The sequence below is a fragment of the Pseudophryne corroboree genome, chromosome 7, assembly GCF_028390025.1.
Source record: "Pseudophryne corroboree isolate aPseCor3 chromosome 7, aPseCor3.hap2, whole genome shotgun sequence".
Taxonomy (NCBI): Eukaryota; Metazoa; Chordata; class Amphibia; order Anura; family Myobatrachidae; genus Pseudophryne; species Pseudophryne corroboree.
Genome location: NC_086450.1, coordinates 512,883,844 through 512,911,241, shown reverse-complemented (window position 1 = coordinate 512,911,241; position 27,398 = coordinate 512,883,844). Strand labels below are relative to the sequence as shown.

Below are 27,398 nucleotides of genomic sequence, written 5' to 3'. Positions count from 1 at the left end.
CCCTACAGAGATCTATCACACAGAGACAGGCAGGACACAGAGGGGGACCCTGCAGAGATCTATTACCCAGAGACAGGCAGGACACAGAGGGGACCCTGCAGAGATCTGTCACCCAGAGACAGGCAGGACACAGAGGGACCCTGCAGAGATCTATCACCCAGACACAGGCAGGACAGAGGGGGGACCCTGCAGAGATCTATCACCCAGAGACAGGCAGGACGCAGAGGGACCCTGCAGAGATCTGTCACCCAGAGACAGGCAGGACACAGGGGGACCCTGCAGAGACCTGTCACCCAGAGACAGGCAGAACACAAGGGGGACCCTGCAGAGATCTGTCACCCAGAGACAGGCAGGACACAGGGGGACCCTGCAGAGATCTGTCACCCAGAGACAGACAGGACACAGATGGACCCTGCAGAGATCTGTCACCCAGAGACAGGCAGGACACAGAGGGGACCCTGCAGAGATCTATTACCCAGAGACAGGCAGGACGCAGGGGGACCCTGCAGAGATCTATTACCCAGAGACAGGCAGGACACAGAGGGGACCCTGCAGAGATCTATTACCCAGAGACAGGCAGGACACAGAGGGACCCTGCAGAGATCTGTCACCCAGAGACAGGCAGGACACAGAGGGACCCTGCAGAGATCTGTCACCCAGAGACAGACAGGACACAGAGGGACCCTGCAGAGATCTGTCACCCAGAGACAGGCAGGACACAGAGGGACCCTGCAGAGATCTGTCACCCAGAGACAGGGAGGACACAGAGGGACCCTGCAGAGATCTGTCACCCAGAGACAGACAGGACACAGGGGGACCCTGCAGAGATCTGTCACCCAGAGACAGGCAGGACACAGAGGGACCCTGCAAAGATCTGTCACCCAGAGACAGGCAGGACACAGAGGGGACCCTGCAGAGATCTGTCACCCAGAGACAGGCAGGACACAGAGGGACCCTGCAGAGATCTGTCACCCAGAGACAGACAGGACACAGGGGGACCCTGCAGAGATCTGTCACCCAGAGACAGGCAGGACACAGAGGGACCCTGCAAAGATCTGTCACCCAGAGACAGGCAGGACACAGAGGGGACCCTGCAGAGATCTGTCACCCAGAGACAGGCAGGACACAGAGGGGACCCTGCAGAGATCTGTCACCCAGAGACAGGCAGGACACAGAGGGACCCTGCAGAGATCTATTACCCAGAGACAGGCAGGACACAGAGGGACCCTGCAGAGATCTGTCACCCAGACACAGGCAGGACACAGAGGGACCCTGCAGAGATCTGTCACCCAGAGACAGGCAGGGCACAGATGGACCCTGCAGAGATCTGTCATCCAGAGACAGGCAGGACACAGAGGAACCCTGCAGAGATCTATCACCCAGACACAGACAGGACACAGGGGGACCCTGCAGAGATCTATCACCCAGACACAGACAAGACACAGGGGGACCCTGCAGAGATCTATCACCTAGAGACAGGCAGGGCACAGAGGGACCCTGCAGAGATCTGTCACCCAGACACAGGCAGGACACAGAGGGACCCTGCAGAGTTCTATCACCCAGAGACAGGCAGGACACAGGGGGGACTCTGCAGAGATCTATCACCCAGAGACAGGCAGGACACAGGGGGACCCTGCAGAGATCTGTCATCCAGAGACAGGCAGGACACAGAGGGGGATCCTGCAGAGATCTATCACCCAGAGACAGGCAGGACACAGGGGGACCCTGCAGAGATCTGTCACCCAGAGACAGGCAGGACACAGAGGGGGACCCTGCAGAGATCTGTCACCCAGACACAGGCAGGACACAGGGGGGACCCTGCAGAGATCTGTCACCCAGAGACAGGCAGGACACAGAGGGGACCCTGCAGAGATCTATCACCCAGAGACAGGCAGGACACAGAGGGACCCTGCAGAGATCTGTCACCCAGAGACAGGCAGGACACAGAGGGGACCCTGCAGAGATCTGTCACCCAGAGACAGGCAGGACACAGGGGGACCCTGCAGAGATCTGTCACCCAGAGACAGGCAGGACACAGGGGGACCCTGCAGAGATCTATCACCCAGAGACAGGCAGGACACAGAGGGACCCTGCAGAGATCTATCACCCAGAGACAGGCAGGACACAGGGGGACCCTGCAGAGATCTATCACCCAGAGACAGACAGGACACAGAGGGGGACCCTGCAGAGATCTGTCACCCAGAGACAGGCAGGACACAGAGGGACCCTGCAGAGATCTATCACCCAGAGACAGGCAGGACACAGAGGGGCCCTGCAGAGATCTGTCACCCAGACAAAGGCAGGACACAGAGGGGACCCTGCAGAGATCTGTCACCCAGAGACAGGCAGGACACAGAGGGACCCTGCAGAGATCTATCACCCAGACACAGGCAGGACAGAGGGGGGACCCTGCAGAGATCTATCACCCAGAGACAGGCAGGACACAGAGGGACCCTGCAGAGATCTGTCACCCAGAGACAGGCAGGACACAGGGGGACCCTGCAGAGACCTGTCACCCAGAGACAGGCAGAACACAGGGGGGACCCTGCAGAGATCTGTCACCCAGAGACAGGCAGGACACAGGGGGACCCTGCAGAGATCCGTCACCCAGAGACAGGCAGGACACAGAGGGGGACACTGCAGAGATCTGTCACCCAGAGACAGGCAGGACACAGGGGGACCCTGCAGAGATCTGTCACCCAGAGACAGGCAGGACACAGAGGGACCCTGCAGAGATCTGTCACCCAGAGACAGACAGGACACAGAGGGACCCTGCAGAGATCTGTCACCCAGAGACAGGCAGGACACAGAGGGACCCTGCAGAGGTCTGTCACCCAGAGACAGGGAGGACACAGAGGGACCCTGCAGAGATCTGTCACCCAGAGACAGACAGGACACAGGGGGACCCTGCAGAGATCTGTCACCCAGAGACAGGCAGGACACAGGGGGGACCCTGCAGAGATCTGTCACCCAGTGACAGGCAGGACACAGAGGGACCCTGCAGAGATCTGTCACCCAGACACAGGGAGAGCACAGAGGGTCCCTGCAGAGATCTATTACCCAAAGACAGGCAGGACACAGAGGGACCCTGCAGAGATCTGTCACATAGAGACAGGCAGGACACAGAGGGACCCTGCAGAGATCTGTCACCCAGAGACAGGCAGGACACAGGGGGACCCTGCAGAGATCTGTCACCCAGAGACGTGCAGGACACAGAGGGACCCTGCAGAGATCTGTCACCCAGAGACAGGCAGGACACAGGGGGACCCTGCAGAGATCCGTCACCCAGAGACAGGCAGGACACAGAGGGGGACACTGCAGAGATCTGTCACCCAGAGACAGGCAGGACACAGGGGGACCCTGCAGAGATCTGTCACCCAGAGACAGGCAGGACACAGGGGGACCCTGCAGAGATCTGTCACCCAGACAAAGGCAGGAAACGGGGGACCCTGCAGAGATCTGTCACCTAAACACAGGCAGGACACAGAGGGACCCTGCAGAGATCTGTCACCCAGAGACAGGCAGGACACAGAGGGACCCTGCAGAGATCTGTCACCCTGAGACAGGCAGGACACAGAGGGGCCCTGCAGAGATCTATTACCCAGAGACAGGCAGAACACAGAGGGGACCCTGCAGAGATCTGTCACCCAGAGACAGGCAGGACACAGAGGGACCCTGCAGAGATCTATCACCCAGAGACAGGCAGGACACAGAGGGGCCCTGCAGAGATCTGTCACCCAGAGACAGACAGGACACAGGGGGACCCTGCAGAGATCTGTCACCCAGAGACAGGCAGGACACAGGGGGGACTCTGCAGAGATCTATCACCCAGAGACAGGCAGGACACAGGGGGACCCTGCAGAGATCTGTCACCCAGACACAGGCAGGACACAGAGGGACCCTGCAGAGATCTATTACCCAGAGACAGGCAGGACACAGAGGGACCCTGCAGAGATATGTCACCCAGAGACAGGCAGGACACAGAGGGACCCTGCAGAGATCTATTACCCAGACACAGGCAGGACACAGAGGGACCCTGCAGAGATCTATTACCCAGAGACAGGCAGGACACAGGGGGGACCCTGCAGAGATCTATTACCCAGAGACAGGCATGGCATGGGGGAGGGGAGCTGCAGAGATATGTAGGGTGTCTCTGTATTGTATGTTCTAGGGTAAGGGTGTCTCTGTATTGTATGTTCTAGGGTACGGGTGTCTCTGTATTGTATGTTATAGTGTAATGGTGTCTCTGCTCTGTATTGTATGTTCTAGTGTAAGGTTGCTTCTGTATTGTATGTTCTAGTGTACGAGTGCCTCCGTATTGTATATTCTAGTGTAATGGTGTCTCTGTATTGTATGTTCTAGTGTAAGGGTGTCTCTGTATTGTATGTTCTAGTGTAAGGGGTGTCTCTGTATTGTATGTTCTAGTGCAGTGGTTCTCAAACTCGGTCCTCGGGAGCCCACACAGTGCATGTTTTGCAGGTAACCCAGCAGGTGCACAGGTGTATTAATTAATCACTGACACATTTTAAAAGGTCCACAGGTGGAGTTAATTATGTCAGTTGTGATTCTGTGAGGAGACCTGCAAAACATGCACCGTGTGGGGTCCTGAGGACCGAGTTTGAGAACCTGTGTTCTAGTGTAAGGGTGTCTCTGTAATGTTTCTTGTATTCTAAGGGTGTCTCTGTATTGTATGTTGTAGTGTAAGGGTGCCTCTGTATTGTATGTTGTAGTGTAAGGGTGTCTCCATATTGTATGTTGCAGTGTAAGGGTGTCTCTGTTTTGTAGGTTCTAGTGTAAGGGTGTCTCTGTATCGTATGTTCTAGTGTAAGGATGTCTATGTATTGTATGTTTCAGTGTAACGGTGTCTCTGTATTGTATGTTCTAGTGTAAGGGTGTCTATGTATTGTATGTTCTAGTGTAAGGGTGTCTCTGTATTGTATGTTCTAGTGTAAAGGGTGTCTCTGTATCGTATGTTCTAGTGTAAGGATGTCTATGTATTGTATGTTCTAGTGTAAGGGTGTCTCTGTATTGTATATTCTAGTGTAAGGGTGTCTCTGTATTGTATGTTCTAGTGTAAGGGTGTCTATGTATTGTATATTCTAGTGTAAGGGAGTCTCTGTATCGTATGTTCTAGTGTAAGGGAGTCTCTGTATTGTATATTCTAGTGTAAGGTTGTCTCTGTATTGTATGTTCTAGTGTAAGGAGTGTCTCTGTATTGTATATTCTAGTGTAAGGAGTGTCTCTGTATTGTATGTTCTAGTGTAAGGGGTGTCTCTGTATTGTATATTCTATTGTAAGGGTGTCTATGTATTGTATATTCTAGTGTAAGGGGTGTCTCTGTATTGTATATTCTAGTGTAAGGGGTGTCTCTGTATTGTATGTTCTAGTGTAAGGGGTGTCTCTGTATTGTATATTTTATTGTAAGGGTGTCTATGTATTGTATATTCTAGTGTAAGGGGTGTCTCTGTATTGTATATTCTAGTGTAAGGGGTGTCTCTGTATTGTATGTTCTAGTGTAAGGGGTGTCTCTGTATTGTATATTCTATTGTAAGGGTGTCTATGTATTGTATATTCTAGTGTAAGGGGTGTCTGTATTGTATGTTCTAGTGTAAGGGGTGTCTCTGTATTGTATGTTCTAGTGTAAGGGGTGTCTCTGTATTGTATGTTCTAGTGTAAGGGGTGTCTCTGTATTGTATGTTCTAGTGTAAGGGGTGTCTCTGTATTGTATGTTCTAGTGCATGGATCCAGCTCCTGAATACAGTAACTCACACCCAGTCCTATCTCTGTCTGTCTCTCCAGGCTTCTCACACTGAGCAGTCTCTCACTCTGCACTTACAGTCTCTGACAGAAGAGAACCGGGAACTAACATTAAATCGAGGACAATTCGCCCCATGTCTGCAGAGTCTAAAAAGTGAGGTAAGTGGCACAGAGGCCAGCGGGTACGTAGAAGGAGATCTCTACGGCTGGTTATAAGACAGGGGAGAGCGCCAGGTGAGGTGAGAAATTAGATGGATGAGAGTCCAGGGTGAGGTGAGACAGGAGAGAGTGCAGGGTGCAGTACGAGGTCAGACATGTGAGAGTGTAGGGTGAGGTAAGGCAGATAAGAGCGCAGGTTGAGGTGAGAGGTCAGACAAGTGAGGTTGCAGCAGTATATACATGTGGGGAAAATACACAGGTGCAGCAGTATATACATGGGGCATTTTACACAGGTGCAGCAGTATATACATGTGGGCATTATACACAGGTGCAGCAGTATATACATGTGGCCATTATACACAGGTGCAGCAGTATATACATGTGGGCATTATACACAGGTGCAGCAGTATATACATGTGGGCGTTATACACAGGTGCAGCAGTATATACATGTGGGCGTTTTACACAGGTGCAGCAGTATATACATGTGGGTATTATACACAGGTGCAGCAGTATATACATGTGGGTATTATACACAGGTGCAGCAGTATATACATGTGGGCATTATACACAGGTGCAGCAGTATATACATGTGAGCATTATACACATGTGCAGCAGTATATACATGTGGGCATTATACACAGGTGCAGCAGTATATACATGTGGGCATTATACACAGGTGCAGCGGTATATACATTGGGCATTATACACAGTATATACATGTGGGCATTATACACAGGTGCAGCGGTATATACATGTGGGCATTATACACAGGTGCAGCAGTATATACATGTGGGCGTTATACACAGGTGCAGCAGTATATACATGTGGGCATTATACACAGGTGCAGCAGTATATACATGTGGGCATTATACACAGTATATACATGTGGCCGTTATACACAGGTGCAGCAGTATATTCATGTGGGCATTATACACAGTATATACATGTGGGCATCATACACAGGTGCAGCGGTATATACAAGTGGGCATTATACACAGTATATACATGTGGGCATTATACACAGGTGCAGCAGTATATACATGTGGGCATTATACACAGGTGCAGCAGTATATACATGTGGGCGTTATACACAGGTGCAGCAGTATATACATGTGGGCATTATACACAGTATATACATGTGGGCATTATACACAAGTGCAGCAGTATATACATGTGAGCATTATACACAGGTGTAGCAGTATATACATGTGGGCATTATACGCAGTATATACATGTGGCCGTTATACACAGGTGCAGCAGTATATTCATGTGGGCATTATACACAGTATATACATGTGGGCATCATACACAGGTGCAGCGGTATATACAAGTGGGCATTATACACAGTATATACATGTGGGCATTATACACAGGTGCAGCAGTATATACATGTGGGCATTATACACAGGTGCAGCAGAATATACATGTGGGCGTTATACACAGGTGCAGCAGTATATACATGTGGGCATTATACACAGTATATACATGTGGGCATTATACACAAGTGCAGCAGTATATACATGTGAGCATTATACACAGGTGTAGCAGTATATACATGTGTGCATTATACACAGTATATACATGTGGCCATTATACACAGGTGCAGCAGTATTTACATGTGGGCATTATACACAGTATATACATGTGGGCATTATACACAGGTGCAGCGGTATATACATGTGGGCATTATACACAGTATATACATGTGGGCATTATACACAGGTGCAGCAGTATATACATGTGGGCATTATACATAGGTGCAGCAGTATATACATGTGGGCATTATACACAGGTGCAGCAGTATATACATGTAGGCATTATACACAGGTGCAGCGGTATATACATGTGGGTATTATACACAGGTGCAGCTGTATATACATGTGGACGTTATACACAGGTGCAGCAGTATATGCTGCTGGAAATTTGGTGAGATTTGAACAGAGGTATGCGGATATGGCAGGCAGGGAGGGGGAGGCACTGTCTCACCTGCTATTGATCTTTTACTCCAGAATTTTGACTAGAACAATGATTAGAATAATACATAGAAGATATTTCTAACATATTCTTTGTATTTTTCATATAATTTATACAGTCAAAACTCTGGCACAAACGTTAGTATGACGGGGCAGGCTCTGCCTCACCCCACCGCACGTCTTTGCTGACAGGTAAGCGTGCAGGGTGAGATGAGAAGTTAGACAGGTGAGAGAGCAGGGTGAGGTCTGAGAGTGAGGATGAGGTGAGAGGTCAGACGAGTGAGGTTGCAGTATGAGGTGAGAGGTGTGGGAGGTGAGAGTGCATTCTATAATACCTCTTGTTTGCTCTGCAGAACGCTCTCCTGCTGGAGAAAAAGAGAGACATGGAGTCTCAGATTAAAAAGCTCAGAGAGGAAAGTGAGAATGCCCACAATATAGAGTTGTCTCTGAAAGAGACACTCTTCAATCTGGACATCCAGAAGCGTGAGACCGAAGCCAGGGTAAGAGACAAATGGAAGATGAGACTATGAGACTTCCTTGGACATAGAGACAGTGAGATACAGACATGCTATAGAGGGATGTAGTTATGTGACCGCTATAGACTGCCAGGAATACCGCTACGCAGCAGCTCTAAAGCTTAAATTTCCGCTGTACAGAAGGTGTTACTCTACTGAGGTGTCTCGTGATGTTACCCCGCTGAGGTGTCTCGTGACATTACTCTACTGAGGTGTCTCGTGACGTTACTCTACTGAGGTGTCTCATGATGTTACTCTGCTGAGGTGTCTCATGATGTTACTCTGCTGAGGTGTCTCATTATTTTACCCCGCTGAGGTGTCTCATGACACATTACTCCACTGAGGTGTCTTGTGATGTTACCCCGCTGAGGTGTCTCGTGACGTTACTCTACTGAGGTGTCTCGTGACGTTACTCTACTGAGGTGTCTCATGATGTTACTCTACTGAGATGTCTCATAACATATTACTCTGCTGAGGTGTCTCATTATTTTACCTTGCTGAGGTGTCTCATGACACATTACTCTACTGAGGTGTCTCGTGACGTTACTCTACTGAGGTGTCTCGTGACATTACTCGGCTGAGGTGTCTCATGACTCATTACTCCACTGAAGTGTCTCGTGACGTTACTCCGCTGAGGTGTCTCGTGATGTTACCCCGCTGAGGTGTCTCATGATACATTACTCTACTGAGGTGTTTCGTGACGTTACCCCGCTGAGGTGTCTCATGATACATTACTCTACTGAGGTGTCTCATGATACATTAATCTACTGAGGTGTCTCATGATACATTACTCTACTGAGGTGGCTCATGACACATCACTCTACTGAGGTGTCTCGTGACATTACTCTGCTGAGGTGTCTCATGACACATTACTCCACTGAGGTGTCTCATGACATTACTCTGCTGAGGTGTCTCATGATACATTACTCTACTGAGGTCTCTCGTAGCGTTACCCCGCTGAGGTGTCTCATGACACATTACTCTACTGAGGTGGCTCATGATACATTACTCTACTGAGGTGTCTCATGACATATTACTCTACTGAGGTGTCTCATGACACATTACTCTACTGAGGTGTCTCGTGACATTACTCTGCTGAGGTGTCTCATGACACATTACTCCACTGAGGTGTCTCGTGACATTACTCTACTGAGGTGTCTCATGACGTTACTCTGCTGAGGTGTCTTATGATACATTACTCTACTGAGGTGTCTCATGATAAATTACTCTGCTGAGGTGTCTCATGATACATTACTCTACTGAGGTGTCTCGTGACATTACTCTGCTGAGGTGTCTCATGACACATTACACCACTGAGGTGTCTCGTGACATTACTCTGCTGAGGTGTCTCATGATACATTACTCTACTGAGGTCTCTCGTGGCGTTACCCCGCTGAGGTGTCTCATGACACATTACTCTACTGAGGTGTCTCATGATACATTACTCTACTGAGGTGTCTCATGACACATTACTCTACTGAGGTGTCTCATGACACATTACTCTACTGAGGTGTCTCATGACACATTACTCTACTGAGGTGTCTCATGATACATTACTCTACTGAGGTGTCTCATGACACATTACTCTACTGAGGTGTCTCATGACACATTACTCTACTGAGGTGTCTCATGACACATTACTCCACTGAGGTGTCTCGTGACATTACTCTACTGAGGTGTCTCGTGACGTTACTCTACTGAGGTGTCTCATGATGTTACTCTGCTGAGGTGTCTCATGATGTTACTCTGCTGAGGTGTCTCATTATTTTACCCCGCTGAGGTGTCTCATGACACATTACTCCACTGAGGTGTCTTGTGATGTTACCCCGCTGAGGTGTCTCGTGACGTTACTCTACTGAGGTGTCTCGTGACGTTACTCTACTGAGGTGTCTCATGATGTTACTCTACTGAGATGTCTCATAACATATTACTCTGCTGAGGTGTCTCATTATTTTACCTTGCTGAGGTGTCTCATGACACATTACTCTACTGAGGTGTCTCGTGACGTTACTCTACTGAGGTGTCTCGTGACATTACTCGGCTGAGGTGTCTCATGACTCATTACTCCACTGAAGTGTCTCGTGACGTTACTCCGCTGAGGTGTCTCGTGATGTTACCCCGCTGAGGTGTCTCATGATACATTACTCTACTGAGGTGTTTCGTGACGTTACCCCGCTGAGGTGTCTCATGATACATTACTCTACTGAGGTGTCTCATGATACATTAATCTACTGAGGTGTCTCATGATACATTACTCTACTGAGGTGGCTCATGACACATCACTCTACTGAGGTGTCTCGTGACATTACTCTGCTGAGGTGTCTCATGACACATTACTCCACTGAGGTGTCTCATGACATTACTCTGCTGAGGTGTCTCATGATACATTACTCTACTGAGGTCTCTCGTAGCGTTACCCCGCTGAGGTGTCTCATGACACATTACTCTACTGAGGTGGCTCATGATACATTACTCTACTGAGGTGTCTCATGACACATTACTCTACTGAGGTGTCTCATGACACATTACTCTACTGAGGTGTCTCGTGACATTACTCTGCTGAGGTGTCTCATGACACATTACTCCACTGAGGTGTCTCGTGACATTACTCTACTGAGGTGTCTCATGACGTTACTCTGCTGAGGTGTCTTATGATACATTACTCTACTGAGGTGTCTCATGATAAATTACTCTGCTGAGGTGTCTCATGATACATTACTCTACTGAGGTGTCTCGTGACATTACTCTGCTGAGGTGTCTCATGACACATTACACCACTGAGGTGTCTCGTGACATTACTCTGCTGAGGTGTCTCATGATACATTACTCTACTGAGGTCTCTCGTGGCGTTACCCCGCTGAGGTGTCTCATGACACATTACTCTACTGAGGTGTCACATGATACATTACTCTACTGAGGTGTCTCATGACACATTACTCTACTGAGGTGTCTCATGACACATTACTCTACTGAGGTGTCTCATGACACATTACTCCACTGAGGTGTCTCGTGACATTACTCTGCTGAGGTGTCTCATGACACATTACTCCACTGAGGTGTCTCGTGACATTACTCTACTGAGGTGTCTCATGACGTTACTCTACTGAGGTGTCTCATGATACATTACTCTGCTGAGGTGTCTCGTGATACATTACTCTGCTGAGATGTCTCATGATACATTACTCTGCTGAGGTGTCTCATGATACATTACTCTGCTGAGGTGTCTCGTGATACATTACTCTGCTGAGATGTCTCATGATACATTACTCTGCTGAGGTGTCTCTTGATACATTACTCTGCTGAGATGTCTCATGACACATTACTCTGCTGAGGTGTCTCATGACGTTACTCTACTGAGGTGTCTCATGATACATTACTCTGCTGAGGTGTCTCATGATACATTACTCTGCTGAGGTGTCTCATGATACATTACTCTGCTGAGGTGTCTCATGATACATTACTCTGCTGAGGTGTCTCATGATATTGCCTCGTCATCATGTCACTCTGTCCTATGTCCAGGGAATCACTCTTTATGAGACACTAACACTCCTCTAGAAAGAGACAGTCCGTGATAATGTGTCTGTATTAGTTGCAGGAAGTCCTGTTGGAAGCGCAGAGTCTGAGAGACAGCCAGCGATTGCTGCAGATACACGTGAGAGAGTTGCAGGATGAGCTGCAGATGAGAGACAGCCACTACACTCTACAAGGCAGTCCCTATTCCCTGCACTCTGAGATGCAAGAGACCATGGCGGGCTGGGAAGATGAGGTGAGGAGGCGTCTCTAGCGCTGTGCCTCTGTATGAGAATAACATTATCTCTACCGTTTCCTAGAGGATGAGCCCCAGAGAGCGAGGTTAGAGGTGACGTGTGCAGGGAGTCCCCTCCCCCCTGCAGCCGGAAGGAGAAACGGCTGTGCTGCGGGGGAGAAGGCGCTGGGCGATCGTGCAGCGGCACCTGGACACAGGTGAGGAGGGGTCGGCGCTGAGCAGCGGGATGAGGTGGCAGGTGCGAAAAAAGCCCATAGGCTTCTATAGGTTATCACCATCAAAAGATGGTGATATCCTTGGTGGCGAAAACCCAGCGCCCGGGGGTTAGTACATATGAGAATGCGATAAAACCCACTTGGACACGCCTGCGTTTTCCCTGACACTCCCAGAAAACGTCATGTTACCACCCCCAAACGTCCTCTTCCTGCCAATCACCTTGCGAAAGTCTAGTGATCGAAATTTTCGCACCATTCCGTCGCTGTTTGGTGAATTGCGGTGCATCCACATGTGCAGTCATTCGATAATCGTACAGCAGCGATCGGGTCTGCGTTAGGCCCAGTATTACAGTAAATGATGCGTACACGTCTTCCTCAGGGTCGGCTGTGTGGTGACGCACATCTGTGCTCTGATTGGCCACATCATGACTGGCAGCCGCTAGCTAGAAGTAGATTATCAGTGTGATCTCCATCGATGTGGGGGCTCAGGGACTGACACACAGGTGACTCATTTTAAATTTCTGTTACGTCCTAGAGGATGCTGGGGTCCACATTAGTACCATGGGGTATAGACGGGTCCATTAGGAGCCACCGGCACTTTAAGAGTTTGAGAGTGTGGGCTAGCTCCTCCCTCTATGCCCCTCCTACCAGACTCAGTCTAGAAAATGTGCCCGGAGGAGCCGGTCACAGCTAAGAGAACTCCTGAAGAGTTTTCTGCATTTCTTTTATATGTTTGTTATTTTCAGCTAGGACTGGATGGCAGCAGACTGTCTGCTTCGTGGGACTTAGTAAGGGGGGGGGGATGGCCCAACCTCTTGAAGGGTTAATGGTCCCATTCCCCGCTGACAGGACACCAGCTCCTGAGGGAACTATTCGCAAGCCCCACCACAGCGAGCGTACACTCCCGCAGCACGCCGCCACCCCTAACAGAGCCAGAAGTAAGAAGAGTGGTGAGTACTAAGCCGGCATCCCGGTTAGCAGGTCGCCGGCCATTATGGCGGCATGAGGGTACGGAGACGCACGGCCATAACCGAGGCGGGATGCATCTCCGTACACAGCTGCGTCTCTGTACACTGTACACAGTACCCAAACTGGCAACACAGCTTTAAAACGGATCTGTCTCCATTTTAAGCACAAAATTACCTCAGCCAGTATAAAAAAAGCGGGAAGACCGTGCGCCATTGAAGGGGCGGGGCTTCACTATGAGCGGATCCAGCAGCTCACCAGCGCCATTTTCCCTCTGTAGTGGACACAGACGCTGACTGACAGGGATGCGCAGCTCCTCTGGTGTGACTCCAGATTACCTCAGCGGTACCAGGGGGTCATAGCAGGGGAGGGAGCGATTATTAAAGTACTAAGTGGGACATTTATTAAGCAGTGATAAGAGCAGAGAAGTGAGCCAGTGGAGAAGTTGCCCCATCAACCAATCAGCAGCATTTTATAGTATGCAAATTATAGATGTTACTTCAGTGCTGATTGGTTGCCATGGGCAACTTCTCCACTGGCTCACTTCTCCGCTCTTATCACTGCTTAGTAAATGTCCCCCTACGTCCCCAATCTGGGTACTTAATCTACAACCTGGCTAAGCTTGGCATTAGCGATACGGGCGCTGTGTGCTTGCTCCATAATACTCTGTGTCTGCGTGAAAGGGCTCTTTGTGGGTTAATTGTGTGTGTGTGTGTGTGTGTGTGTGTGTGTGTGTGTGTGTGTGTGTGTGTGTGTGCGCGCGCTCTCTAAGGAGGGGACACAAGGTCCAAAAGACACTGCACAGGTAAGTGAGAGTTAATTTAAGGATATCGATATAAAACCAACCATTTAGAAAAAGGATTATAGTCAGGACCAAGAAAGGCCCTTGAAAAAATCAGTGAGGGTTGGAGGTGCGCCACTAAGCTAAATTACAGTATTTTTTCAGAGGTTATTAGTGTAAGCCACTAGTGGGCCTACCACTAAAAAGGGGCTTAGTGTGTGGCGCACTCTTTTGAAATGATTGTTCTATATTAAAATGTTTTAAACTTTTATTTCCATACTTAAAAATAGGCACCATGAGCAGGCATAGTATTTAATCTGATAGCCTGAAAGTGCAGAAAATAATGAAATGAAATGAAAAATTTGCCTGTGGGGTTAGGTCATCAAAGTGAGGCCAATATCCAGTAAATGTATTGTTTAGGCAAAAAAGGGTTTGTGCGATTTAATAAGCTTTATGAAATATTGTTAGAATTAACCAGTGCTATTTCGCTACTGTTAAGCTCCCTTTAGAGACTATGCTGTAGTAATGATCTCTGTAATATTATTACATTGAGAGCCCTCCAATAGAGGGAATCATATTTCCACAGAGACCACCCGTCGAAGAAAGGAGCGCAGAGAATAGTATAAAAGTGTTGTAACATATAATCACCCTTTACACCAGTCTACTGTTCAAGGCTGCAGTAACGGTGTTAATGTATTTGATACAGATTTGCATCCACCATTCTGCAACAATGGGGTATATTTACTAAGCTCCCGATTTTGACCGAGATGCCGTTTTTTCATCAAAGTGTCATCTCGGTAATTTACTAAGCAATAATCACGGCAGTGATGAGGGCATTCGTAATTTTTTGCAAGTCCAAGAAAAAAATTACGAATGAATACACCATCGGTCAAAACGCGGCTGTTTAAGTATGAATCTCGGTAATTTACTAAGAAGTGCAAAGCAAAAAAAAACCAAACACTGCCGTGAAAAATTACAACTCGTAAAAAAGTGCAAAAAAAAAACAGACCTGCTTTTTTTTTTCCGTGATTGGATAGGCATGCAGGGATCCATGAGATCCGTGCATGTATATCAGTGGGAAGGGGTGGGAAAGTTGTTATTTTATTAAAAAAAATTGCGTGGGGTCCCCCCTCCTAAGCATAACCAGCCTCGGGCTCTTTGAGCCGATCCTGGTTGCAGAAATATGGGGGGAAAAATGACAGGGGTTCCCCCATATTTAAGCAACCAGCATCGGGCTCTGCGCCTGGTCCTGGTTCCAAAAATACGGGGGACAAAAAGAGTAGGGGTCCCCCGTATTTTTAAAACCAGCACCGGGCTCCACTAGCTGGACAGATAATGCCACAGCCGGGGGTCACTTTTATATAGTGCCCTGCGGCCGTGGCATCAAAAATCCAACTAGTCACCCCTGGCCGGGGTACCCTGGGGGAGTGGGGACCCCTTCAATCAAGGGGTCCCCCCCCCCAGCCACCCAAGGGCCAGGGGTGAAGCCCGAGGCTGTCCCCCCCCATCCAATGGGCTGCGGATGGGGGGGCTGATAGCCTTTGTTGTAAAAGAAAAGATATTGTTTTTAGTAGCAGTACTACAAGTCCCAGCAAGCCTCCCCCGCATGCTGGTACTTGGAGAACCACAAGTACCAGCATGCGGCGGAAAAACGGGCCCGCTGGTACCTGTAGTACTACGACTAAAAAAATACCCAAAAAAACACAAGACACACACACCGTGAAAGTATAATTTTATTACATACATACACACATACATACATACTTACCTTATGTTCCCACGCAGGTCGGTCCTCTTCTCCAGTAGAATCCAAGGGCTACCTGTTGAAGAAATTATACTCACGAGATCCAGGGGTCCAGGCTCCTCGGGAAATCCAGGGGTAATCCACGTACTTGCATAAAATAAGAAAACGGAAAGCCGAGCCACGAACTGAAAGGGGCCCCATGTTTTCACATGGGACTCCTTACCCCGAATGCCAGAAACCCACTCTGACTGATGTCTAAGTGGGTTTCTTCAGCCAATCATGGAGCGCCACGTTGTATCACTCTCCTGATTGGCTGTGTGCTCCTGTACTGTATGACAGGCAGCACACGGCAGTGTTACAATGTAGCGCCTATGCGCTCCATTGTAACCAATGGTGGGAACTTTCTGCCCTGCGGTTGACCTAAAGTGACGTCACCGCTGAGCAGAAAGTTCCCACCATTGGTTACAATGGAGCGCATAGGCGCTACATTGTAACACTGCCGTGTGCCGCCTGTCACTCAGTACAGGAGCACACAGCCGATCAGGAGGGTGCTACAACGTGGCACTCCCTGATTGGCTGAAGAAACCCACTTAGACATCAGTCAGAGTGGGTTTCTGGCAGTCGGGAAAAGGGGATCCATGTGCAAACATGGGTCCCCTTTTAGTGCGTGGCTCGGGTGTCCGTTTTGTTATTTTTTTCAAGTACGTGGATTACACCTGGATTCCCTGAGGACCCTGGACCCCTGGATCTCGTGAGTATAATTTCTTCAACAGGTACCCCTTGGATTCTACTGGAGAAGAGGACCGACCTGCGTGGGAACATAAGGTAAGTATGTATGTATGTGTGTATGTATGTAATAAAATTATACTTTCACGGTGTGTGTGTCTTGTGTTTTTTTGGGTATTTTTTTAGTCGTAGTACTACAGGTACCAGCGGGCCCGTTTTTCCGCCGCATGCTGGTACTTGTGGTTCTCCAAGTACCAGCATGCGGGGGAGGCTTGCTGGGACTTGTAGTACTGCTACTAAAAACAATATCTTTTCTTTTACAACAAAGGCTATCAGCCCCCCCATCCGCAGCCCATTGGATGGGGGGGGACAGCCTCGGGCTTCACCCCTGGCCCTTGGGTGGCTGGGGGGGGGGACCCCTTGATTGAAGGGGTCCCCACTCCCCCAGGGTACCCCGGCCAGGGGTGACTAGTTGGATTTTTGATGCCACGGCCGCAGGGCACTATATCAAAGTGACCCCCGGCTGTGGCATTATCTGTCCAGCTAGTGGAGCCCGGTGCTGGTTTTAAAAATACGGGGGACCCCTACTCTTTTTGTCCCCCGTATTTTTGGAACCAGGACCAGGCGCAGAGCCCGATGCTGGTTGCTTAAATATGGGGGAACCCCTGTCATTTTTTTCCCCATATTTCTGCAACCAGGATCGGCTCAAAGAGCCCGAGGCTGGTTATGCTTAGGAGGGGGGACCCCACGCAATTTTTTTTAAGGATTTTACAGTGTTTAATTTAAAAAAAAAAAAAAAAAAAAAATGAACCCCAGCACGGATCACACAGATCCGGCCGAGATTCATTGTAAAAAAGTCGGCAGTGTTTTGCTAATCACTGCCGTAAAAATAAAAAAAAAAACACGAATGACATCGACATCGGAACAAAAGAAAAACCCGAATATGGCAGCTTAGTAAATCCGTCGTAACAAATTCAAAAAGTTGCAGTTTTGCACTTTCGATGTCATTCGTGATTGAACTTTGACCTGAAACGGGAAAATACGAATGTTAGTAAATTTACCCCACTGTCTCGAGTATTCGTGTCAGGAAAAGAGCCTATTATTGACTGATATAAGGTGAACAGCCAAAAGCTCTTATCTCTGCTGTTCGTATGCCAGTGGTTTCAGAACATATGCATTTAAATATTTAAATATTCATGTCACAAAAAATGGTCATTGCGACCCATGTGTGTTTGGTATCAAAGCATATGTATGCGCGCAGGTGGCAATTCCATATCCTGGTAATGGAAGGGTTAACGGGTCTGGGACTGAGGGTCGACAGCACAAAGGTCGACACACCTTAGGTCGACGCCAATTGGTCGACACACCTTGGATCGACATGGACAAAAGGTCGACATGGACAAAAGGTCGACAGGAAAAAGGTCGACATGAGTTTTTTATGTTTTTTTGGTGTCGTTTTCTTCGTAGAGTGACCGGGAACCCCAATTAGTGCACCGCGTTCGCTCGCCATGCTTCGGGCATGGTGCCTTCGCTCCGCTACCTCTTCGCTCGGCACACTTTACCGTTCCAATTATAGTCCACGTGGATCGTTAAGTATGAAAAGGTTCAAAAAAAAGAAAAAAATTGTGAAAAACTCATGTCGACCTTTTTCCATGTCGACCTTGTTCCTGTCGACATTTTGTCCATGTCGACCTAAGGTGCGTCGACCAATTGGCGTCGACCTAAGGTGTGTCGACCTTTGTGCTGTCGACCTGGAGTCCGGATACCAGGGTTAACACAGCAGAAATAGCCTCTTAATTCGCTCTAGTAATATCGTTGCAGTCCTTATCCTTCAAATAAAAAGGGTTAGTTTGCAGGTAATCGTATTCATACAAAGCTGTAGGAATTTGTCTCCCTGGTATAAAAGATGTTTATAACAAGTATAATAAGATTGAAATTATTCTCTGGTTCATAATTCAGATTAACTGTCGGCACATCGAATTGATTTCTGTTCTGAGTGATGACATAAGCCCATTTTGTGCAGGCACTATTAATTAGAAGAAGTGGGCTAATGTAAATTGTGCTCTATCCTAATAAAGAGAAATTATTTGAAAAGTAGCTGTAAATTGGCATCATTTGATTGGTATTCCCAAGCAGATCTCTATGAGCTTGTTAAGAGATATATATAATGCATCTATGAAATCTTATTACCAAGATACAGAAGCTAAAGATGGAAAAGAGTCCCAGGTGTGTGGAAACAGGTTCCCCTTCTACTTTTGTCCCATGTGCCCCCTTAGGCAGTGAATAGGAACAATGAGAGCAGGGAAGAGCCGTCCACCTGGGGCTGAAAGGAAAGAGCAGTACGGGCTGCTTCTACTGTCCACGTTTTAGCATCACCCTCCCCTGTTACTTAGGAGCATTGCAGGGGGGCCCACAGATGTTAAGCAGTGGATGAGAGGGCAGCCCTGAGTACCTGATCGATGCCACGTGATGTGCCCGTTAGAAATCATGAAGATCTTCCAGTGGTTTAGGCAGAAGGGAGGCTCTAGGAGACACCGGATCGGGTGGAATTCTCGCACCTCCGTATGTTACTTGTGCCCTAGTCCAATGCAAGGTAAATTCTCAGTGTCCTAGTGCCGCTGCGGGTAAAGTCTCTGTGTCTTGGAGCCGCTGCGGGAGCCGGACGCCGGGTCGGGTGATTCCCGTACTTCCGTGTTGGATGCGCGCCCACGTCCCGCTCAATACAAGGTAAGATCTCAGTGTCCTAGTGCCGCTGCGGGTAAAGTCTCTGTGTCTTGGAGCCGCTGCGGGAGCCGGACGCCGGGTCGGGTAATTCCCGTACCTCCGTGTTTAATGCGCGCCCACGCCCCGCTGTTCAGTGGATGACGTACGTTTCACAGTCAGCTTGTTCACATCCGTAGCGTCAAGGGGGCAAGTGTCTTATTTAAAGCTGGAGCTATGAGTGTCATGATTGACTGATTGGATAATCAAATTAGGATAACAGCTACAAGTCTGGAGGCAATTTGTTCATTCTCTGTCAATCGAGGATTGAGAATTGAGGTGTGTGTGCTGTCACAATCCTGTGTGTGCTGTCACATTTAAAATATGTCAGGCAAAGAGTGTGTTTCATGTACGGCAGAGTGTTTTCCCCTTTCCCCAGGGGGCTCACTACTATGTACTCAGGGTAGTGCACCTTCCCAGGCTAGCGGGGCTGAGCCAGCATGGCTGGAGTCCATTAAAGGAATGATTTCCAATATTTCTACTAAATTGTCCCGCAATGAGGAAGAGACGCAATACTTAAGACATTCTGTGGATGAGATTATGAACAGAGACTCCCCAAACCAGCATCTCAGACCCCTACCATTTGTCCACAAAAACGTACTCTGGCCCATATCCTGCAGTCTGACTCTGACCCTGACGGGTCAGACATGGAGGAGGGGGAGGTGGGGGGGGGATGCAGAGGGGGTGGGGGGGGGATGCAGCTCTGTCAAAGGGAAAAGATGCTCTTATAGAAGCTATCAGAGATGTTCTTCATATTCCTGATAAGGTCACATAGGAGAGTGAGGAATCTTATTTTAATGTAAAAAAAGAAGTCCTCAGTCACTTTTCCTGTGTCAAAGGAATTGAATACCCTGTTTGAAGAACGGTGGGTTAATCCAGATAAGAAATTTCAAATCCCTAAGTGGTTGCTTTCATCTTTTCCTTTTCCTCCTGAGGATAGGAAAAAGTGGGAAAATCCACCGATAGTGGATGCATCAGTATCCAGACTGTCACGAAAAATTGTATTACCTGTCCCTGGTGCAGCCTCCTCCCTAAAAGACACGGCTGATCGTAAAATTGAGAATACACTCAAATCCTTGTATACAGCTGCTGGGGTGGCCCAGAGTCCCACTATTGCATGTGCGTGGATCACAAAAGCCATTGCTAAATGGTCAGGTAACCTAATTGAGGGATGGATTCCTTATCTAGGGGGGAGATTGTTTTACTCCTGCAACATATACAGGACTCTGCAAACTTTATGATGGAAGCCATAATAGAAGTAGGTTTGCTTAATGCATGCACTATGGTAGTGTCAGCACGCAGGTGTCACAACTGAGGGCCTGAGCTGACGGGAGGCAGCCTCAGTTGTAGGGGCTGAGATGTACCGAAACCTGGGAGGTTGTATCAGACCCCTGGACATGTAAGTAACATGAATAATAACTGCCCGAAGGCGTGACCACGACAACTTGGATAAAAGTCAATGATGTTTTATTATGACAACTCCGCAACACAGCAGCAGTAAAAGAAAACGTAAAAGTCAGCAAAGAATAAATACAGTTCCTGGGTACTACAGGGTGGCAGGAGCCACAGGGCACTGGTAGTGTGAGATAGTTCTTATAATCTTCTAGATGGAAAGTCCTTACCAGGCCCGACTGTAGCAATGGAGATAACCCAGGATTGTACCAGCTGGTGTTCCAGGAAAAGCTGGGTTGCTGAAGATAAAACGGCTGCTGTGGATACTGGCTGGAACCAGACTGTTGTTAGCACGGAGTGGATACTGGCTGGAACCAGTTAAATAATAAATGAAGCTTGAGAGCGATGCAATATGAATAAAATGTAGAGTTTGAGAGCGGAGAAATAATAATACCGGTGGAGAGTGGTAAAGTGTAGAAAGGACACCGGCCCTTTAAGAGAAGCTGTACTCTGCTGGAAGCTGGGCTGGAAGCAGGTAATGTTGAAGCTGGAAACAGATGAATCCACAATGGATCGGAGAGTCAGGCTACACCGCAGGTGGAATGCTGGTGCGGGTCTCTATGGTGGAAGTCTTGAGACAGGAGCTGGAACCTGGAAGACAATCACAGGAGAGAGACAAACAGGAACTAGGTTTGACAACCAAAGCACTGACGCCTTCCTTGCTCAGGCACAGTGTATTTATACCTGCAGCAAGGAAGGGATTGGCTAGGCAATTATGCAGATTAACAATACTGACAACAGATTGGAGGAAATGATCAGCTGACAGAATCCAAGATGGCTGCGCCCATGCAGACACTTGGAGGGAAGTTTGGTTTGTAATCCATGTGGTAATGAAAACAGTAATGGCGGCGCCGGCCACTGGAGACAGGAGACGCCCGGCTGACAAGTGCACATCCAACCACGCGGACACAGCGGAGGCCGCGGCTGACGTAATCGCCACTCTGACACTCTGCATGCAGAAGCTCAGGGACGGCGGCGGAGGCCGCGGGAGACTCCATGCCAGATGTAATAAGGCGTTACTGTGACAGCGTCTCAGAGAGACAGGAGAGGATGCAGGAATGTGAACATTAGGATAACAGATGGGATCCGGTCCTGGAGCGCTGAGCCAGCCTTAGGAGGCATCTGATGGGTAAGAAATGGCGTCCAGATACCCGGATCGTGACAGCACCCCCCCTTTAGGAGTGGCCCCAGGACACTTCTTTGGCTTTTGAGGAAACTTGGAATGGAATCTCCGGACCAAGGCAGGAGCATGGACATCAGAAGCATTGGTCCATGAACGTTCCTCAGGGCCATAACCCTTCCAGTCAATAAGATATTGTAGTTGACCGTAACGGTGACGTGAGTCCAGGATCTTGGCTACTTCATACTCAACGCCTCGTTGAGTTTGGACTTTCGGAGTTGGAGGAAGTGAGGAATGAAACCGATTCAAGATCAGCGGTTTCAACAGGGAAACATGGAATGTCCTGGGTATTTTTAAGAAGGGAGGCAACTGAAGTCTGTAAGCAACAGGATTGATGACTTGTTCAATCTTGAAAGGACCGATATAGCGAGGTGCAAACTTCATACTGGGAACTCTTAACCTCAAATTCTTCGTGGATAACCATACCCGATCACCCACCTTGAGAGCAGGAACTGCTCGACGCTTCTTATCCGCAAACTTCTTGTACCTGAACGATGCCTTGAGCAGAGCTGATCGTACGCTCTTCCAGATATTGGCAAACTGATGCAAGGTGATATCCACTGCGGGAACAGAAGTTGCTGGAAGCGGTTGGAACTCAGGGACTTTAGGGTGGAATCCAAAGTTAGTGAAGAATGGTGTTGAAGCAGATGAAGAATGATACTGGTTGTTATGACAGAACTCGGCCCAGGGAAGTAATTGAACCCAGTCATCTTGAGAGGAGGACACATAGATGCGGAGGAAGGCCTCCAAGTCCTGATTCACCCTCTCAGTTTGACCATTGGTCTGAGGATGGTAAGCCGTGGAAAACTTTAGCTTGACTTGGAGGACTTGACATAAACTTCGCCAGAATTTGGCTGTGAATTGAACTCCTCGATCTGAGATAATTTCTTCAGGAAGACCGTGGAGTCGGAAGATCTCTTGTATGAATACTTGAGCCAACTTGGGAGCTGACGGAAGACCGGTGAGAAGAATGAAGTGTGCCATCTTGGTGAACCGGTCAACTACCACCCAGATGGTATTGAACTTGTTGCACATGGGTAAATCTGTAATAAAATCCATCGACAAATGGGTCCAAGGTCGACGGGGAACAGATAGTGGAACCAGTTGCCCCGCAGGCGACTGGCGGGATACCTTATGTTGAGCACACTTTGGGCAAGATGCAATAAACTCCAAGACGTCCTTTTTCAGAGTTGGCCACCAATAGGACCTAGAGATAAACTCCAGGGTTTTTTGGATACCTGTATGTCCGGCAAAACGGGAAGCATGGGCCCAATGCATGAGCTTCTTCCTTAGCATCGGTTTCACAAAACTTTTCCCTGATGGGGGCGTAGAGTCCATCCCTACCGTGGAGAATGCCAACGGATTTATAATAGGATGCTTGTCTGAAGACTCTGACTCATTTTCTTGCTCCCATGAGCGGGAAAGGGCATCGGCCTTGCGATTCTGAGAGCCCGGACAGAACTGGAGTTTAAAGTCGAACCTGGAAAAGAAAAGTGCCCATCTGGCCTGACGAGGGTTGAGACATTGTGCGCCTTTTAGATATAAAAGGTTCTTGTGGTCTGTAAGTATGGTGATTGAATGAGAAGCTCCCTCCAACAGATACCTCCACTCTTCTAGAGCGAGCTTGATGGCTAGCAACTCCTGGTCGCCAATGGCATAGTTGCGCTCAGCTGGGGAGAACTTCCGGGAGAAGAAACTGCAAGGGTGTAAATGGCCATCTTTAGCCCTCTGAGATAACACCGCTCCTACTCCAACGGAGGAGGCATCCACCTCTAAGATGAAAGGAGAGTCGATGTCAGGCTGTTTCAGAACAGGCGCAGAGATGAACCTTTGTTTTAAAAGATGAAATGCTTGCATGGCTTCTTCAGACCACTTGGACGGGTTAGCACCCTTCTTAGTGAAAGCAGTAATAGGCGCCACAATGGTGGAAAAGTCTCGTATAAACTTTCGGTAATAGTTGGCGAACCCTAAGAACCTCTGGACCCCTTTGAGGGTTAAGGGTACCGGCCAATTTTGGATTGCTTGTAGTTTCTCAGGATCCATCTCTAGTCCGGAACCGGACACAATGTACCCTAGAAACGGAATGGACTTGACTTCAAAGACGCATTTCTCTAATTTGCAATAGAGATGATTGACACGGAGACGGGACAGAACCTCTTTAACCCAAAAACGATGTTCCTCAAAATCGTTGGCAAAAATGAGGATATCGTCTAGATAGACCACGACATGACGGTATAGAATGTCTCTGAAGATCTCATTGACAAAATGCTGGAAGACAGCTGGAGCATTGCTCAATCCGAAGGGCATGACGAGGTACTCATAATGTCCGTCACGGGTGTTAAAGGCGGTCTTCCACTCGTCACCCTCACGGATCCGGATGAGATTGTATGCACCTCTCAAGTCCAGCTTTGTAAAGATGGTAGCTCCGCTAACTCTGTCAAAGAGCTCAGTAATCAGGGGTAAAGGATAACGGTTCTTGATGGTAATGTCGTTCAAACCTCTGTAGTCGATGCACGGACGCAGACCACCATCTTTCTTTTTTACAAAAAAGAAGCCTGCGCCGGCTGGAGAAGAAGAAGGTCGAATGAACCCCTTTGCTAGGTTCTCTTTAATGTATTCCTCCATAGAATGCGTCTCAGGCAGAGACAACGGATAAGTTCGGCCTCGAGGTGGAACCTAGCCTGGAACGAGATCAATCGGGCAGTCCCATTCTCTATGAGGAGGAAGGATATCAGCAGAAGCTTTACTGAACACATCCGTGAAATCTTGATATGGAGGAGGTGGAACATCAGACGACCTGGGGGAGGAAGAACAGACAGGCAATACTTTAAACAAACATGTCTCAGCACAGGAGGAACCCCATGCCAGGATTTGCGTAGTCGTCCAATCAATTGTAGGATTGTGAAGACGGAGCCATGGGAGGCCCAGGACCACAGGATGTGTGGCTCTTGGAATCACTAAAAAAGAAATAAGTTCGGAATGAAGAACTCCCACTCTCAGACGAACTGGTAGAGTCCTTAAAGAAATAACTGCATCAAAAATTTTGCTGCCATCCACGGCAGTTAAAGAAATGGACGAAGGAAGTCTCTCGGTGGGTAGGGACCACCGTTTAACATAGGCTTCGGTAATAAAGTTCCCAGCTGCTCCGGAATCAAGGAGGGCAATGACGTTCCGATAACGTTGAGCAACTTGAAGCGAGACTGGGAGATTACCATCTTGAGGAGATGGAGAGGAGATCATTACTCCTAGCCGGCCCTCTCCTTGGCGAGCTAGGATTTGGAGTTTCCCGGACGTTTGGGACAGGCATTAATGGTGTGAGACGGAGCTGCACAATAAAGACAGAGAGACTCGGAAAGACGTCTTCGGTGCTCGGCAGGCGTTAAACGGGAACGGCCGATTTGCATGGGCTCATCTTTAGTTGGTGACAGTTGGCGAGGAGGAGGAGCAGAAGATTTTGGAGCAGATGATCTTCCACGCTCAGTTGCTCTCTCTCTGAAACGTAAATCAACTTTCGTGCAGAGTGAGATTAGCTCATCTAACTTAGAGGGTAAGTCTCTGGTAGCTTACTCATCTTTAATACGCTCAGATAAGCCATGCCAGAATGCAGCATACAGGGCCTCGTCGTTCCATGCCAGTTCGGATGCCAGGATCTGGAACTGTATCAGATATTGTCCTACAGTACATGACCCCTGGCGTAAACGGAGAATCTCGGATGAAGCTGAGGTTACCCGGCCTGGCTCGTCGAAGATGCGCCTGAATGTTGACACGAAGGCAGTGTAGGAAGATAGCAGGGTGTCGGACCTCTCCCATAACGGTGATGCCCAATCAAGGGCTGAGCCACTGAGAAGAGAAATAATGTAGGCAATTTTTGTACGGTCACTGGGAAAATTGCCAGGTTGTAGCTCAAACTGAATCTCACACTGGTTGAGAAATCCCCTGCAGAATCTTGGAGATCCGTCAAATTTTGCTGGCGTTGGAAGATGAAGACGTGGAGCAGAAATGGGTAAGGTGGGTGGGGTTATAGCTGGAGTCACTGTGGTTGACGCACCAGATGCGCCTGATCCACGGAGAGTTGTCTGAATCCCATCCAGCCGAGTAGAGAAATCCTGGAGACAGCGGATGATGTGGCCCTGTGCAGCCTCCTGATGTTCTAGTCGGGCTGCCAGTTCTTGCATCGGCCTGGCCGCTTGATCCTGGTCTCCGGCTGGATTCATTAGGTCAGTGCTTACTGTCACAACTGAGGGCCTGAGCTGACGGGAGGCAGCCTCAGTTGTAGGGGCTGAGATGTACCGGAACCTGGGAGGTTGTATCAGACCCCTGGACATGTAAGTAACATGAATAATAACTGCCCGAAGGCGTGACCACGACAACTTGGATAAAAGTCAATGATGTTTTATTATGACAACTCCGCAACACAGCAGCAGTAAAAGAAAACGTAAAAGTCAGCAAAGAATAAATACAGTTCCTGGGTACTACAGGGTGGCAGGAGCCACAGGGCACTGGTAGTGTGAGATAGTTCTTATAATCTTCTAGATGGAAAGTCCTTACCAGGCCCGACTGTAGCAATGGAGATAACCCAAGATTGTACCAGCTGGTGTTCCAGGAAAAGCTGGGTTGCTGAAGATAAAACGGCTGCTGTGGATACTGGCTGGAACCAGACTGTTGTTAGCACGGAGTGGATACTGGCTGGAACCAGTTAAATAATAAATGAAGCTTGAGAGCGATGCAATATGAATAAAATGTAGAGTTTGAGAGCGGAGAAATAATAATACCGGTGGAGAGTGGTAAAGTGTAGAAAGGACACCGGCCCTTTAAGAGAAGCTGTACTCTGCTGGAAGCTGGGCTGGAAGCAGGTAATGTTGTAGCTGGAAACAGATGAATCCACAATGGATTGGAGAGTCAGGCTACACCGCAGATGGAATGCTGGTGCGGGTCTCTATGGTGGAAGTCTTGAGACAGGAGCTGGAACCTGGAAGACAATCACAGGAGAGAGACAAACAGGAACTAGGTTTGACAACCAAAGCACTGACGCCTTCCTTGCTCAGGCACAGTGTATTTATACCTGCAGCAAGGAAGGGATTGGCTAGGCAATTATGCAGATTAACAATACTGACAACAGATTGGAGGAAATGATCAGCTGACAGAATCCAAGATGGCTGCGCCCATGCAGACACTTGGAGGGAAGTTTGGTTTGTAATCCATGTGGTAATGAAAACAGTAATGGCGGCGCCGGCCACTGGAGACAGGAGACGCCCGGCTGACAAGTGCACATCCAACCACGCGGACACAGCGGAGGCCGCGGCTGACGTAATCGCCACTCTGACACTCTGCATGCAAAAGCTCAGGGACGGCGGCGGAGGCCGCGGGAGACGCCATGCCAGATGTAATAAGGCGTTACTGTG

At 48.6% G+C, this 27,398-nt stretch overlaps 1 protein-coding gene across 3 annotated transcripts in view; it reads left to right on the top strand.

Annotated features, from left to right (window-relative positions):
- The window catches only part of BICDL2 (BICD family like cargo adaptor 2), a 141,155-nt gene that overhangs the window by 58,791 nt on the left and 54,966 nt on the right, over window positions 1-27,398 (top strand). For 2 of the 3 annotated variants that reach the window (XM_063935465.1, XM_063935464.1), the window contains exons 4-6: window positions 5,800-5,916; window positions 8,245-8,391; window positions 11,996-12,172. In XM_063935465.1, the coding sequence (XP_063791535.1) occupies window positions 5,800-5,916; window positions 8,245-8,391; window positions 11,996-12,172 (441 nt within the window). The remainder of the gene's footprint in view (window positions 1-5,799; window positions 5,917-8,244; window positions 8,392-11,995; window positions 12,173-27,398) is intronic. The other variant, XM_063935466.1, reaches the window with a different exon arrangement.